Raw genomic sequence first — 13,538 nt, 5'->3', positions numbered from 1 at the left:
GATTGGCCGGGAGTAGAAGCGACCGCCAGGACTCGGTAGGAGACGCAGGGGGGAAGCTGTGACCTGGATGGGATAAGTGCAGGGGCTGGTGGGGGGCCCGGCGGGCAATGGGCGAGTTATGCAGCGATCGAGCGACGGGGGCGGCAATCGATCGAGCGAGCGCTGGGGGTGATGGTTGTTGTTTGGCTGTCTGGGATGGCTGGCTGCCTGGGGAGGCTGTGGGCCACCCCCCCCCCAAGAAAATTGAGCACCAGCCGCCATTGGAGGCATATATCTGTATTTTACACAGTGGACATAAATGTATATTGAGAAATCTCTTAAACATTATCCAGGCCCAAACTTGTGTAGCACCCTCAAGGCATACTGGAGTCTCATGGCTGTGAGCTAGTGTGGGATTCTCCCCTTCAACAAACATCTGTACATATAAGTACTTGTGGTAGTATTGCCACTGTCTGCCATCAGTCTGTATGTCCCTGAATTATTTATAAACTCTGCTCACATTATTTAGCAATACATACATATAAAGTGCAACAGAGTCTTTAGTGCTCTTAGCACTATTACCTGTGTACACTTTTAAAGCTGAACAGCAACTCATCTTCTCTGTTTTTATTCCTATTAATCTTATCTGTGTAGACTATAGTATTTCATATTTTGTCATTCTTTCCTTTAATAACTAGTACTAGAAAAATTACAGCATGGGTGTGAATGGCTGCTAATACATTGAATCTAAATGATGGACGAGAGAACATAACTGACCTACTAAGGCAGAAAAAGAAACATTGATTATACTGTGTTATCTGTGTTTAAAAAAAAATTAGAGCAATGTACTTTACATTTTAAAATGTTATGTTTTGAATGACAAATTACCGGAAAAGCATTTCATGAGCTACCCTACAAGTGGTTGAGTGCGGAAGTCATACCAACTCAACAGATCAGTCCATGACAACCTACCTGGGATAAGTATGTTAAACCATAATAAATGTTCTTTATCAATAATGACATTTAAAATTGATGATAACAGTGGTTAATCCTTCTTTTACACATGGGGCTATTAGGATTAAACACCTCTCCTCACTTTTTTTTTACCTAAACACTGCCATATATTTGGTGTGAAATGCTTACTACACAGCTGATTTTTTTACACAGAGGACAATGATGATTTTCAAATGCTGTTAAAAACTCAAATTCCTTCCAAAACCAAAGTTCAGTTAGTGTAATCAAACATCATCATGACAAAGGAGTTTTCAAAGAAAAAAAAAAGAATTCCCATCCAAATCTGTTTAGATCCTATAAATACAAAGATCTCATATGCTTTATATTTCTGGGTTCTAAAAAACATTATACTGGACATATAAATAGCTGGATTTCCATTCCTCCTTTGTTTCTCATTTGTGTTTAATATCTGCATGTAAATGCCTGAAAATAGCATCTGTAATTGAGGATTATGAAGTATAGCCAGCTCCTGACAGGCTGCTAAGGAAGATGGATTATCCTCATTTTTCTATAAATTTTGTCAATTTTGGAATTCATAAGCTATCAAGACTGATCAAAATGTAACTGCACAGCTGTGTCAAAAAAGGAGAGGGAGAGAGAAAGAGAGAGAGAAAGGGGAAGTGGTGATGTTAGCTCCCTTGTTTCCCCTGTCCATATTGCAAACGTTGGTCCTCTGTTCTACTTAACTAGCAGCCACCCCCCACTTCCCAGCCTGTCCTTCGGCGTATTGGATGGGAATCATTCCAAGCTACTTGTTATTTACCTAAAAAAAGAAAATAAATAAAATCTATAAATACATTGAAAAGAACGCCAATGCTCTGCTGTGCTCTATTCAAATCGCAAAGTGTAATTTATTACATTTTCTCCCCTCTTTATTTATCCCTAAGTAGTAAACACAATTTCTATTCAGGGGGTTTATTATGTTCTACTCCTAGCAGACAATCACAGCACACTAGAGGCAATTGTTTAGACTCTTCCTCTCAATTTTCCCATTACTGGGAGTAAGTACTGTTGGGACTCTTTAATAGCCCGACTGCAGCCCATATCAATAACAGATGAGGTTTAATCGTCCAACACAAAAATTATTTAGGCTCAGAAAGGACATTCAATGTCATTTGCATAATGGCATTGCTATCCCGCGCACCTAACCCATCGTGCATAAACAAGGCCCGGGGACCATAAATAATAATAAATCATGACGTCTCTGCTTCTCTGGCTGTAATAGGAGCCACTCTTTGTTGAAATTATTTCACTAGAAAATGGGCACAGTAATTTTTAAGACATGTGGCATGCCACAAGGCAGTAAATCTCTTGCAAGCACACACATATACAATGAAAAGGCTGTCCCGCGAGCACAAAGCGGTGTGAATGAGAGATGAAAAATATTTGCATTTGCTGTTTAAATTGGCCTCAGTAATGCAGGGGAATAGAATGGCAAAAAAGAAAAAGGCAAAACAATTGAACTGGCGGGAATCCGATTGTGTTAGAATGTGGCATTTGCTTATGTAAAGTATTTGTGGCATCTCTAATTTACAAACACAATCACATAGATGTGGAAAATGACCCTAGGCTTACTCACAGAGGACTATTCCTATGTATTATTTAAATAGGACTAAAGCAAAATGAATACTAGAGCCTGAAGGCAATTAATGCCAAACTAAAAGCATGTCTAGTGAAACACTTACAATTTTCATTTTCTGTAGTTTGATGCAATCAAGGGGAGTCACGTGGCACACTTGGGTGCCCAGCTATACATAGAGGGCTGATGGTCATCTGAGCCTACCTGGAGTGGGAACAAAACTCTAAACAAGGAAGCTTTACCATAGGGTGAGTACAGGGATTGAAAACTGGCTACAAGGGTGAGTTCAGAGGGTGCTGATAAATGGGGAATACCCGGAATGGTTAGGGGTTAATGGTTAAAAGTAATGGGGTGTTCCACAGGGTTCTGTGCTGGGACCGATCCTATTTAATTTGTTCATAAATGACCTGGAGGATGGGGTAAACAGTTAAATCTCTGTATTTGCAGACAATACTAAGCTAAGCAGGTCAATAACTTCTCCGCAGGATGTGGAAACCTTGCAAGAAGATCTGAACAAATTAATGGGGTGGGCAACTGCATGGCAAATGAGGTTTAATGTAGAAAAATGTAAAATAATACATTTAGGTGGCAAAAATATGAATGCAATCTATACACTGGGGGAGAACCTCTGGGGGAATCTAGGATGGAAAAGGAAATTAAAAGGGGAAAAAAACGCGCTCAGTCAAAAAATTAAATAAACATTGAAAAAAATAATAAAAATATAGACAAATAAAAATATAAATAAAAATAAAATTCCAAATAATGTAGTCCAATAAGCAGCAGCTTAATGTGTGATATGCACATTTTCTATATTCTAGGATGTAAAAGGACCTGGGGGTCCTAGTAGATGATAGGCTCAGCAATGGCATGCAATGCCAAGCTGCTGCTAACAAAGCAAATAGAATATTGGCATGCATTAAAAAGGTGATCAACTCCAGAGATAAAACAATAATTCTCCCACTCTACAAGACTCTGGTCCGGCCACAGCTGGAGTATGTTGTCCAATTCTGGGCACCAGTCCTCAGGAAGGATGTAATGGAAATAGAGCGAGTACAAAGAAGGGCAACAAAGCTAATAAAGGGTCTGGAGGATCTTAGTTATGAGGAAAGGTTGCATGCACTGAACTTATGAACTTATTCTCTCTGGAGAAGAGACGCTTGAGAGGGGATATGATTTCAATTTACAAATATCATACTGGTGACCCCACAATAGGGATAAAACTTTTTCACGGAAGGGAGTTTAACAAGACATGTGGCCACTCATTAAAATTAGAAGAAAAGAGGTTTACCCTTAAACTCCATAGAGGGTTCTTTACTGTAAGAGCGGCAAGGATGTGGAATTCCCTTCCACATGCGGTGGTCTCAGCGGGGGACATTGATAGTTTCAAAAAGCTATTAGATAAGCACCTGAACGACCACAACACACAGGGATATACAATGTAATACTGATATATGATCACACACATAGGTTGGACTTGATGGACTTGGTGTCTTTTTTCAAACTCACTGTAACTATGTTAGTGGATCTTCTGTTCTGCTAACATAAAAAAAGCAACATGGACGGCACTATTCAACATAGTGATGCTGGTGGTGGACATGGCAGGGACAAGAGGCAAGGTGTGGTAGGTAGTGTAGCTAGAGCTTGCTGGTGCAGCATTGGTTCCAAACAAACTGGCAGGTATTTGTAGGCATTGAAAGAAAGCTAAAACCATTTAGCTATACAGAGGTCACCCAGTTACTAGGTGCTTAACTAAATCTGCCCTGGACTTTGCTTGTGAAGCTGCATTACTTCCCTGTACTAAATCTGAAAACCAAAGATGCAGTGGGAGAACAACTTGACAGCTAACCACATGACATAAATTGCAACTGCAATAACATGTCACCAATTCAAGACTGAATATTTTTAGTTTTGTTAGAACTTTCCATAGCTTCGAATTTTACTTTCTCCAGAGCTGGAAATGATGTGGCAAATAATGTTAAATGTTGAATTTTCTTTTAGATATATTGAAAGATTTGGTCAATTCCAAAACTCTATGACTGTTGTGAATTCAACAATTTAAGTCATTTAATTAATCTGTATTAGTATTTAATGTTCTTTTAACAATATAATATTATGCAACTTAAAAGACTGAAAATTAACACTCTGAGTGAAAAGGAATGCTCCATTATAAATTAATTAATAGCTGTGACCACCAAAAAGGGATTTTCCAGTATTAAATGAATGCTCATGTTCTACTGCATATGCTACCTGATTGCATCTTCTGAAGGCTGTAATGGTATGATTACTTTGATTTCTCTAAAAGAATTTCTTACTTATCTATACTTAGCATTCATTACAGTTGGTGTAATTTATCTGCTCAGTTTTAGATATCTAAACTGAGAAAGGCTGGAATCATAGCTGAGAGATGTCCCTGAAGACAAACAAATAAAGCATTAGTTACAATTTGGCAAAGTGTCCAACCTTTAAGCAAACCTGTGATATGCTCATGCAGGGCAAAACAACTTTAATGGAACCCCTACCAGAATCTTATACTTAATATTATAACTCCACTAGACAGCCAGGAGTAAAGAGCAGAGGTGTAAGTTACAAGTTGCAAATGGTCACAAAGCACTGTCATGAGAAAGTAAGGTGGGCAAGTGACATGTTCTCCATACGCTGAAGTCTTGGGTATTTCTCTTCACTTCTGGTGTCTGAATGAAATACTTTGAAACCAAAAAGAAGGTAAGTATAAACTACTGGTAGGCCTTTCATTAAAGTAAATGTGTTGCGTTACATTGCATGAGCAAAGCACATTACATTTACTTTAAATTACACAGCTACATAGTTAGCTAAAGTGATGGGGAGATGAGCTCATCACTGTGAAGCTTCTTTTTCACTGTTTAATTACAAACTGAGTTCTGGCCTATGATGGCATGGGCTCAGAGGAAATGTTAATTGGCAGAAAAGTATTTAGTGTCTTTTTTTTTTGCATCTGATATCTAAGGCATCAGGATATATCATAATGTAAATACTGTTGCAAAGAATCCCTTTCTAACCATTTTTTATCCATAGACAGCTGTTGCTTCTGGTCTTTTGTACTCAGTTTTAATACTAATATATCAGTGTTTATTCTTGAATAACATGCTGCCACTGGCCACCTATATCCTGGATAAAAAATAATGTTGATCATGTGTGCATAGTTGTGTACTCCTTAAAAAATCAGCCCCAGTGTCTTAAGTTAAGCTTTCCCAGGCATATATAGTATATAGGCCATTATCTCTTAGCCTATCTTTGTTAGGCAGTATATAAAAATGATGTGGCCCATGATTACTTAACATGGAAAGTAAGCATCTCCTGTTGCCATAACAATTTTCCTATGTTGACTATGCATAATTAATAATATAGATAATTGGTAGACTCTCTGAACAGTACATCACTAAAGTATAAGTGCACAAAGGTACATGATAGCCATTTTTAATTATATTATGTTATTTATTTAACAAGACATTTTCTGCCATTTTTTTTTTAAAATGTTGTACTTTGTTTTTTTACTTTTGTACTTTGTGCAATTGCTAAACAAAAAAAAAACAAATTTGAAGTGCTAATGAACCTGAGCACCTCATACAGCAAAACTCAAAAATTGACTCTACTACTCTGCCAAATATTCTCTTTTCAGTACCTTGGACAGCATCATAATAGCGGGATGAACGAAGTATAAGTCAAATACATATTCTCACTGTAAAAACTTGAAAAATTAGAATTACAATAGTGATTTAACATTACTGACCCTAAAACTATTAGTAAAAACACAGTAAATTGCATTATTTTGTCATTAAAAATGTCATAGGGCAGTGAGAGAGCCTCACAAAGAAAAGACTATTTGGAAAGTAAGTCCCTTCCCAGCTCGCTTGTAAAGCAAGTGGACTTACCGGGGTTCGGCTGTGTGGCTCATGATGAAGGGAAAGTCGAAAATCGCGCCACTGAGCTGTCGAGCCGCCAGAAAACTCAACCTGTTCCAAACGTGGGAGCCAACGAACCTGCTGAAACCATAAGGTAATGTTCAGAACCAGATCACCCCCACTGTGATCGTGTTCTGATTGTGTTCTTGTTTATTTTTTTGCATTTAAAAGATGTCTTAGCTCAAATGTTAAATACTGTAAAGAATATTTAGTTTGATATCCCCACTTATGTTTACAATTTCCCATTATACTGACTAATCCATTTCCCAACATGCAACAATAAAACAGCAAATTAAGTGCATGCAGTCCAGCACATGGCCCTATCACAGTTTCAAATTCTGTGATATGATTCGTGAAATATCGGGAAAAATTACCAAAACTGAGTCATAAAGAAAAATATGTGACACAAATTTATATTAGGCTACAAGCAAAAAATTACCCAGTAGACAATAGAAAACCCCCACATACAACAGATGTTATAATAATATGACAATTGACTATTAATCAAAAACTTGAAATGTAATATATAGTTGTGAGTACCACCATCACCCCTGAAAGTACTTAAAAATAACAACTCTCTAACCTGTACTATTCCCATAAGTAATCAATAAAATTCACTATATACATAGTACTATAGATGATAAAAATGAAGAACATGATGTGAAAAAGCCTTCAAAAATATATTACATACATATACATGATAAATTAGATACAATTAAACAGCACAGTAATACCATAAATAATATAAACATACAGTATGTTATCAGATATGATTTTATATAGAAATTATACTAATGGGAAATTAAATATCTGTGAAATGCCTGCTTCTGTTTTTTTATTGTATATACGGTATATATTCTTTATTTGTTTTTTTTATACATACATATATTGACTAGTATATGCAATTGGTTCATCATTGCACTGCTGTCTGCTTAGATTTCGCTTTGCTGGAAAACAAACACTTTTAGAATTGTGATCATCCAAATCTAAAGTGTGCATAGTCTAGACACAAGTTCACTCTAAAGGTAAATTGATCTGGCCTAAGATGTTTCCTGGGTAACAGCAGTGCTAAAATTCAGGCACCCTGCACTAAAATGCAGTTTCATTGCTAAGCCCCACCCCTTTTTATTCTATTGTAAAAATGCCATGGCTTTTATTGATAGCCAAGGTTCTGAAATTTAACAGCTGGATGATAAAGAACAGAGGTTGATATAACTTTGGGCATAAGCAAAGACCCTTTGTACTGTATGGGTCCAAGGTTGCTCTGCAGGAACACAGGGATTCAGCTGAAGACTAAGACACATACCTGCTGACAATTACAGTGTAGCTAATCTTGGATTTAGGTCTGGACTTTGAGTGGGCCAGTCTAACACATTGTAGCTCTGGTTGTATGTTTAGGGTCCTTGACCTGCTGCAAGGTGAACCTCCACCCCAGTCTCAAGTCTTTTGCAGACTCTAATATGTTTTCTTCTAAGATTGCCCTGTATTTAGCTCCATCCATCTTCCCATCAACTCTGACAAGCTTCCCTGTCCCTGCTGAAGAAAAGAATTAACACAACATGATGCTGCCACCATCATGTTTCATGGTGGGGATGGTGTGTTCAGGCTGATGTGCATTGTGTTTTGCTTTTAGGCCAAAAAGTTCAATTTTGGTCTCATCTGACCAGAGCACCTTCTTCTGCATATTTGTTGTGTGCCCCACATGACATCTCACAAACTGCAAACAGGACTTGTTATGGCTTTCTTTCAACAATGGCTTTCTTCTTGCCACTCTTCCATAAAGGCCAGATTTGTGGAGTGCACAATTAAAATAGTTGCCCTGTGGACAGATTTTCCCACCTGAGCTGTGGATCTCTGCAGCTCCTCCAGCGTTACCATGGGCCTCTTGGCTGTTTCTCTGATTAATGCTCTCCTTGCCTGCCAGTTTAGGTGGACGACCATGTTTTGGTAGGTTTGCAGTTGTGCCATACTTTCCATTTTTTGAATGATGGATTGAACAGTGCTCCGTGAGATGTTCAGAGCTTGGGATATTTTTCTATAAACTTTAAACTTCTCCCCAACTTTATCCCTGACTTGTCTGGTGTGTTCCTTGGCCTCCATGATGCTGTTTGTTCACTAAGGTTCTCTAACAAACCTCTGAAGGCTTCACAGAACAGCTGTATTTATACTGAAATTAAATTACACACAGGTGAACTCTATTTACTAAAGTTGACTTCTGAAGGCAATTGGTTCCACTAGATTTTAGTTAGGTTATCAGAGTAAAGGGGGCTGAATACAAATGCACGCCACACTTTTCACATATTTATTTGTAAAAAATGTTAAAAAAAAATTATCATTTTTCTTCTACTTCACAATTATGTGCCATTTTTGGTTGTAACATGCCAAACTTTGGAAAATGTGAAGGGGTATGAATACTTTATCAAGGCACTGTATATGTGGTATTACTGAATGCCACCTGAAGAGAAAAGATGGACTTGTAATGTTCACCTGGGCAAATGCAAGGTGAAACAATATAGGCAGATTTGCTTCCATGAAGTGTGACATGTACATTAAGAGCTCAGGAACATTTAAGGGTTCATGAAATCTTAAAAATGTATATTACGTGCCTTTTTTCAGTCTACAAAAAAGCAAGCATAAAGGAATAGTAGGAATAGTCCTAAAGGAAGCTTTTCCACATAGCTTAATCTTACAGCACGACTGTAGGTAATTTAAATAAATATATACGGTATATAGATATATATCTATATCTATATATAGATATATATCGATAGATAGATAGATAGATAGATAGATAGATAGATAGATAGATAGATAGATAGATAGATAGATAGATAGATAGATAGATAGATAGATAGATAGATAGATCACAGCTTACTGCTTAGTCTTGTTTTGTTATTTGCAGCTATTGTCCTGTTATAAATACCTAATCTAACCAGTGATTGTGCCTTTTCTGAAACTGGGTGATGATGCAGTTTCCCCATGGTGAAATCACTGCAGCATCATCACTTTGTTTAGCACTGTAGCTGCATGGACTAGACTGCCTTGCTGTTTTTCGTGATGAGGATTGTAACTGCTAATACTCCTCCTCCTCAATGCCTAGCCATGCCTATCTCCACTTCCCCAAGGCATTGTGACTGACAGCATCACACTGCCCACAATTACCAATGGAGAAGGCAGAAAGCAGAGCTGCATAAGTAGTACAGTGGTAGTCTCTCCTCCTTGCTCTGGCAACCTAAAAAGCACTGTACTCATTGTGATGATGTTACAGGGACTAAGAGGGTGCTACTTTTACATTAGAGTTCTCTTATTTAGGTAACTACATATTGTACAGGGGCTAAGAGGGTGGTATCTACTAATAGGTGGAATTCTACTAACAGGAGAACTTTAAGGTGGACTTCTAACAGATGAACTTTGCTACTTTTACATTAGAATTCTCTTTTTTAGGTAGCTACACATTTAAGGAAACAATGTATTTTGCAGTAACATATGTTTTGTTAGAAAATAGAAAAGATTATTAGAATACCTTATTTTGTCCTGCTTGTTATAAAAAGAAGTTAGTATTCTATCCCATATTTGAGCCTAAATAGGTAGCAAAACCTGTTTAGATGAATGTATAGGAATCTTGAACAATTTAATCAACTTAAAAAAAAAACACTAATTAGAAATCAATAGCTGTCAGGTGAAAAGTGTAATGTAAGTGACATAGAGAATCAAGCACTTTTCCCTAAAAATTAGCAGTTCCTGCATTAAGATTGCAGTTCATTAAACAAGTCAGCAGGAATGTTGGCATTAGTATAGATTTATATAACTTGCTTTTCTTATAGCTGCAGGAGATAAGTCAATATTCCCATATTTCCAATATTCTTACTGCCCCCATGCCTGTGTTTTCAAATGCAAGTCATCTAATTGGTTACTGTTTCTTCTCTGGCTATCAATTTTCATCAAGATGCAAGGAATCAAAAGATAAAATACCTTAACCAAATACATTAATATTTCATCTGACTATTGAAATATGATGCTATTCAAAATAAAGCTTAACAAATCAAATAATCCTTCTAGCCAAACAATATACACACATTAATAGGCAATGTTACTGTCTGAATGTCGTGCACAAAGCTATTTCAGCTTCCAGTGGCTTGTTTGCTATTAGAAGTTGCTTTCTCATGTGATGTTTAACAGTAGATCACTATGAAGACCTGAAAATCTTCTGCAGGTCAATTTCAGCACCAATTCGTCTGACCTTCTGTCAATAACATTTGAAAGCTATTAGAGGGTCTACAGCACATTAGCTGGTGAAATGGCTCATCTCATGACATGAAAGAGCTCTGATAAAACAAATGAGGTGTCAAAACAAGTGAAATTTTCTTACACAGAATTTTCATGTGCTTTTCCATTAAGATGATATTCAAATGTTGTCAGATTATTCTAGCTCACAGTTTTTCAATCTGTACGTAAAATTCCAGGGGCACCCCAGAGAGATTTAATGGTTATTTAAAGGTGCTGTTTTAACTCAAAATACAGGTGTTATTTAATAGCAAATAACAGCGTATGCCAGAATATGTTGACGTAGGGGCTTATAATGCTATCTCAGATGTTATAAACTAATATCTTCTATATGGTATTCATGCTGACCAAAAAAACTAAATATTTTACGCGTATGAATAAATGTTTGTTTTATTTAGAGAAACCTTTCAGATATTTAAATTAGTTTTGGTTAAGGGGCAAAAAAAATAAAACATTTGCACCAAAGCAGTGGATCTACCAATGGCTTTGCAAGTTTCAAGATAAGAGATTATTACAAAAGATTTAGTTTTAGATACTGTATACTCTAACCCTGATTCAAACTGTCCTTGCCATGATCTAAGGTAAAATATTAGCAAATTAACATAGTCCTTACTGACCACCCATATACAGGCAGTCCTCGGGTTACAAACCAGATAGGGTCTATAGGTTTGTTCTTGAGTTGAATCTGTTTGTAAGTCGAAACAGGTACATTTTTTAAGTGTAGCTCCAGCAAAAAAACTATTGTTAAGCTTTTTGGATATCATAGGGAAGGGTTATCACCCCTGTAACATTTGTTTTGCTGTCTGTGCCCCTGTTCAGAAGATTTCACCTCACTTTCTGTCCCTATGACAATTGGATTTTGAACATTTTGGGTGGTTGTGGAAACAAGCCTTGGTGATAAAGCATCAGTGGAGGTACGTTTTTCCCATATTAACTCTTACAGGAGAGAATTTCCCTTCCTAGGGGTAGATTTTTGCTCACTTCCTGTTGTCTCTCTTCCGTTTGTAAGTAGGAGTCATTTGTAAGTTGGATGTTTGTAACTAGGGGACTGCCAGTACTGTATCTTGTTATATCTATTATTAGGCCATTATGTATTTATGCTATATACCAGCTGGTGGTTCTGTTAGCTGCCAGAGCATAAAGGAATGATTTGCATGGCTCCGCCTACTAGATATTCTGTGGTTCCCTCCCTAAATTCTAAACTTTTAAAAAGCTACAGAACAGAGTGTATATTTTGGTTTTGCTGGTTTGTTGAAATGTCTTAATAATTTGTATTTTCACATATGGTTGCTTGTTTAAGAAAATTATGCAGACCCACCAGTCTGATCTGTGCTTGTGCCTTAAAGGGGCTCTGTACAGTATATGTTTTATGTTGTAGTTTATACTGTACCTGTGTTGAGAACATTCTAATATTTTGAATGTGTGCTAAGTACATGTTGCAAGACTGAAATATGAGTTTGAACTTGCCTACAGGTAAGTCGCTCAGTATTAAATAAAGCTTTTGTGCACCTGCCCTCTGTATATATGTGAAACACCCCAACAGCTGTCCCCCTAGGCATCCAGAAGATGTATATATTAATCAAGGTGCAGTGCTGAAAAATTGCATACAACTATTTGTGCGCCAATAAACATATACTCCAAGCCCATAGGAATGAACCTTACTACATATAAGGCCTTACAGGTATAAACCCCATTTTTAAAACTTTGATAATATAAATCTATTATAACAGTCCCAAAAAAGTGCAATATCCTATATATATAATATCCTATATATAATATAATATCCTATATATATATATATATATATATATATATATATATATATATATATATATATATACTATATTACCAAATGTATTGGGACACCTGCCTTTACACGCACATGAACTTTAATGGCATCCCAATCTTAGTCTGTACGGTTCAATATTGGGTTGGCCCACCCTTTGCAGCTATAACAGCTTCAACTCTTCTGGTAATGCTGTCCACAAGGTTTAGGAGTGTGTCTATGGGAATGTTTGACTAGCGCATTTGTGAAGTCAGGCACTGATGTGGATGAGAAGGCCTGGCTCGTAGTCTCCACTCTAATTCACTTCAAATGTGTTCTATCAGGTTGAGGTCAGGGCTCTGTGCAGGTCAGTCAAGTTCCTCCACTCCAAACTCACTCATTCATATCTTTATGGACCTTGTTTGTGCACTGTCCAAATCATTTGGTGGAGGGGGGATTATGGTGTGGGGTTGTTTTTCAGTCCTGCACAGAGTCCTGACCTCAACCTGATAGAACACCTTTGGGATGAATTAGAGCTGGAGACTGCAAGCCAGGCCTTCTCGTACACGTACACATGACCTCACAAATGCGCTTCTGGAAGAATGTTTAAACATTCCCATAGACACACTCCTAAACCTTGTGGACAGCCTTCCCAGAAGAGTTGAAGCTGTTATAGCTGCAAAGGGTGGGCCAACTCAATATTGAACCCTACGGACTAAGACTGGGATATATAGAGAGAGAGAGAGATCTGCAGTGAGTATGCTGTACGCGGTGACCAATCTTCAATTCTAACAAGACCTGTGTCCAAAACGAACAGTTCAAGTGACCACAGCAAATCCAATGTGAAAACGGGATGAGAATTCACACTTAAAAGTGGTAGTGTTCCAGTGAATACTCTTCTAGTGCTTGCTCCTTCTCCCCCACTTATGAATGCACTCACTAGATAAGATGACCCCTTATGTTGATAAGGTGGTCTACA

The 13,538-nt window shown here is 37.3% G+C and overlaps 1 protein-coding gene across 3 annotated transcripts in view; it reads right to left on the bottom strand.

Annotated features, from left to right (window-relative positions):
* The window catches only part of PAX5 (paired box 5), a 324,021-nt gene that overhangs the window by 93,525 nt on the left and 216,958 nt on the right, over positions 1 to 13,538 (bottom strand). For 2 of the 3 annotated variants that reach the window (XM_073591718.1, XM_073591728.1), the window contains exon 7: positions 6,481 to 6,591. The exons of the other annotated variant lie outside the window; for it this stretch is intronic. In XM_073591718.1, the coding sequence (XP_073447819.1) occupies positions 6,481 to 6,591 (111 nt within the window). The remainder of the gene's footprint in view (positions 1 to 6,480; positions 6,592 to 13,538) is intronic. 3 annotated transcript variants of the gene reach the window in all.

The sequence above is a fragment of the Aquarana catesbeiana genome, linkage group LG01 (genome assembly GCF_042186555.1).
Source record: "Aquarana catesbeiana isolate 2022-GZ linkage group LG01, ASM4218655v1, whole genome shotgun sequence".
NCBI classification, from domain to species: domain Eukaryota; kingdom Metazoa; phylum Chordata; class Amphibia; order Anura; family Ranidae; genus Aquarana; species Aquarana catesbeiana.
This window is presented reverse-complemented; position numbering and strand designations above follow the sequence as displayed.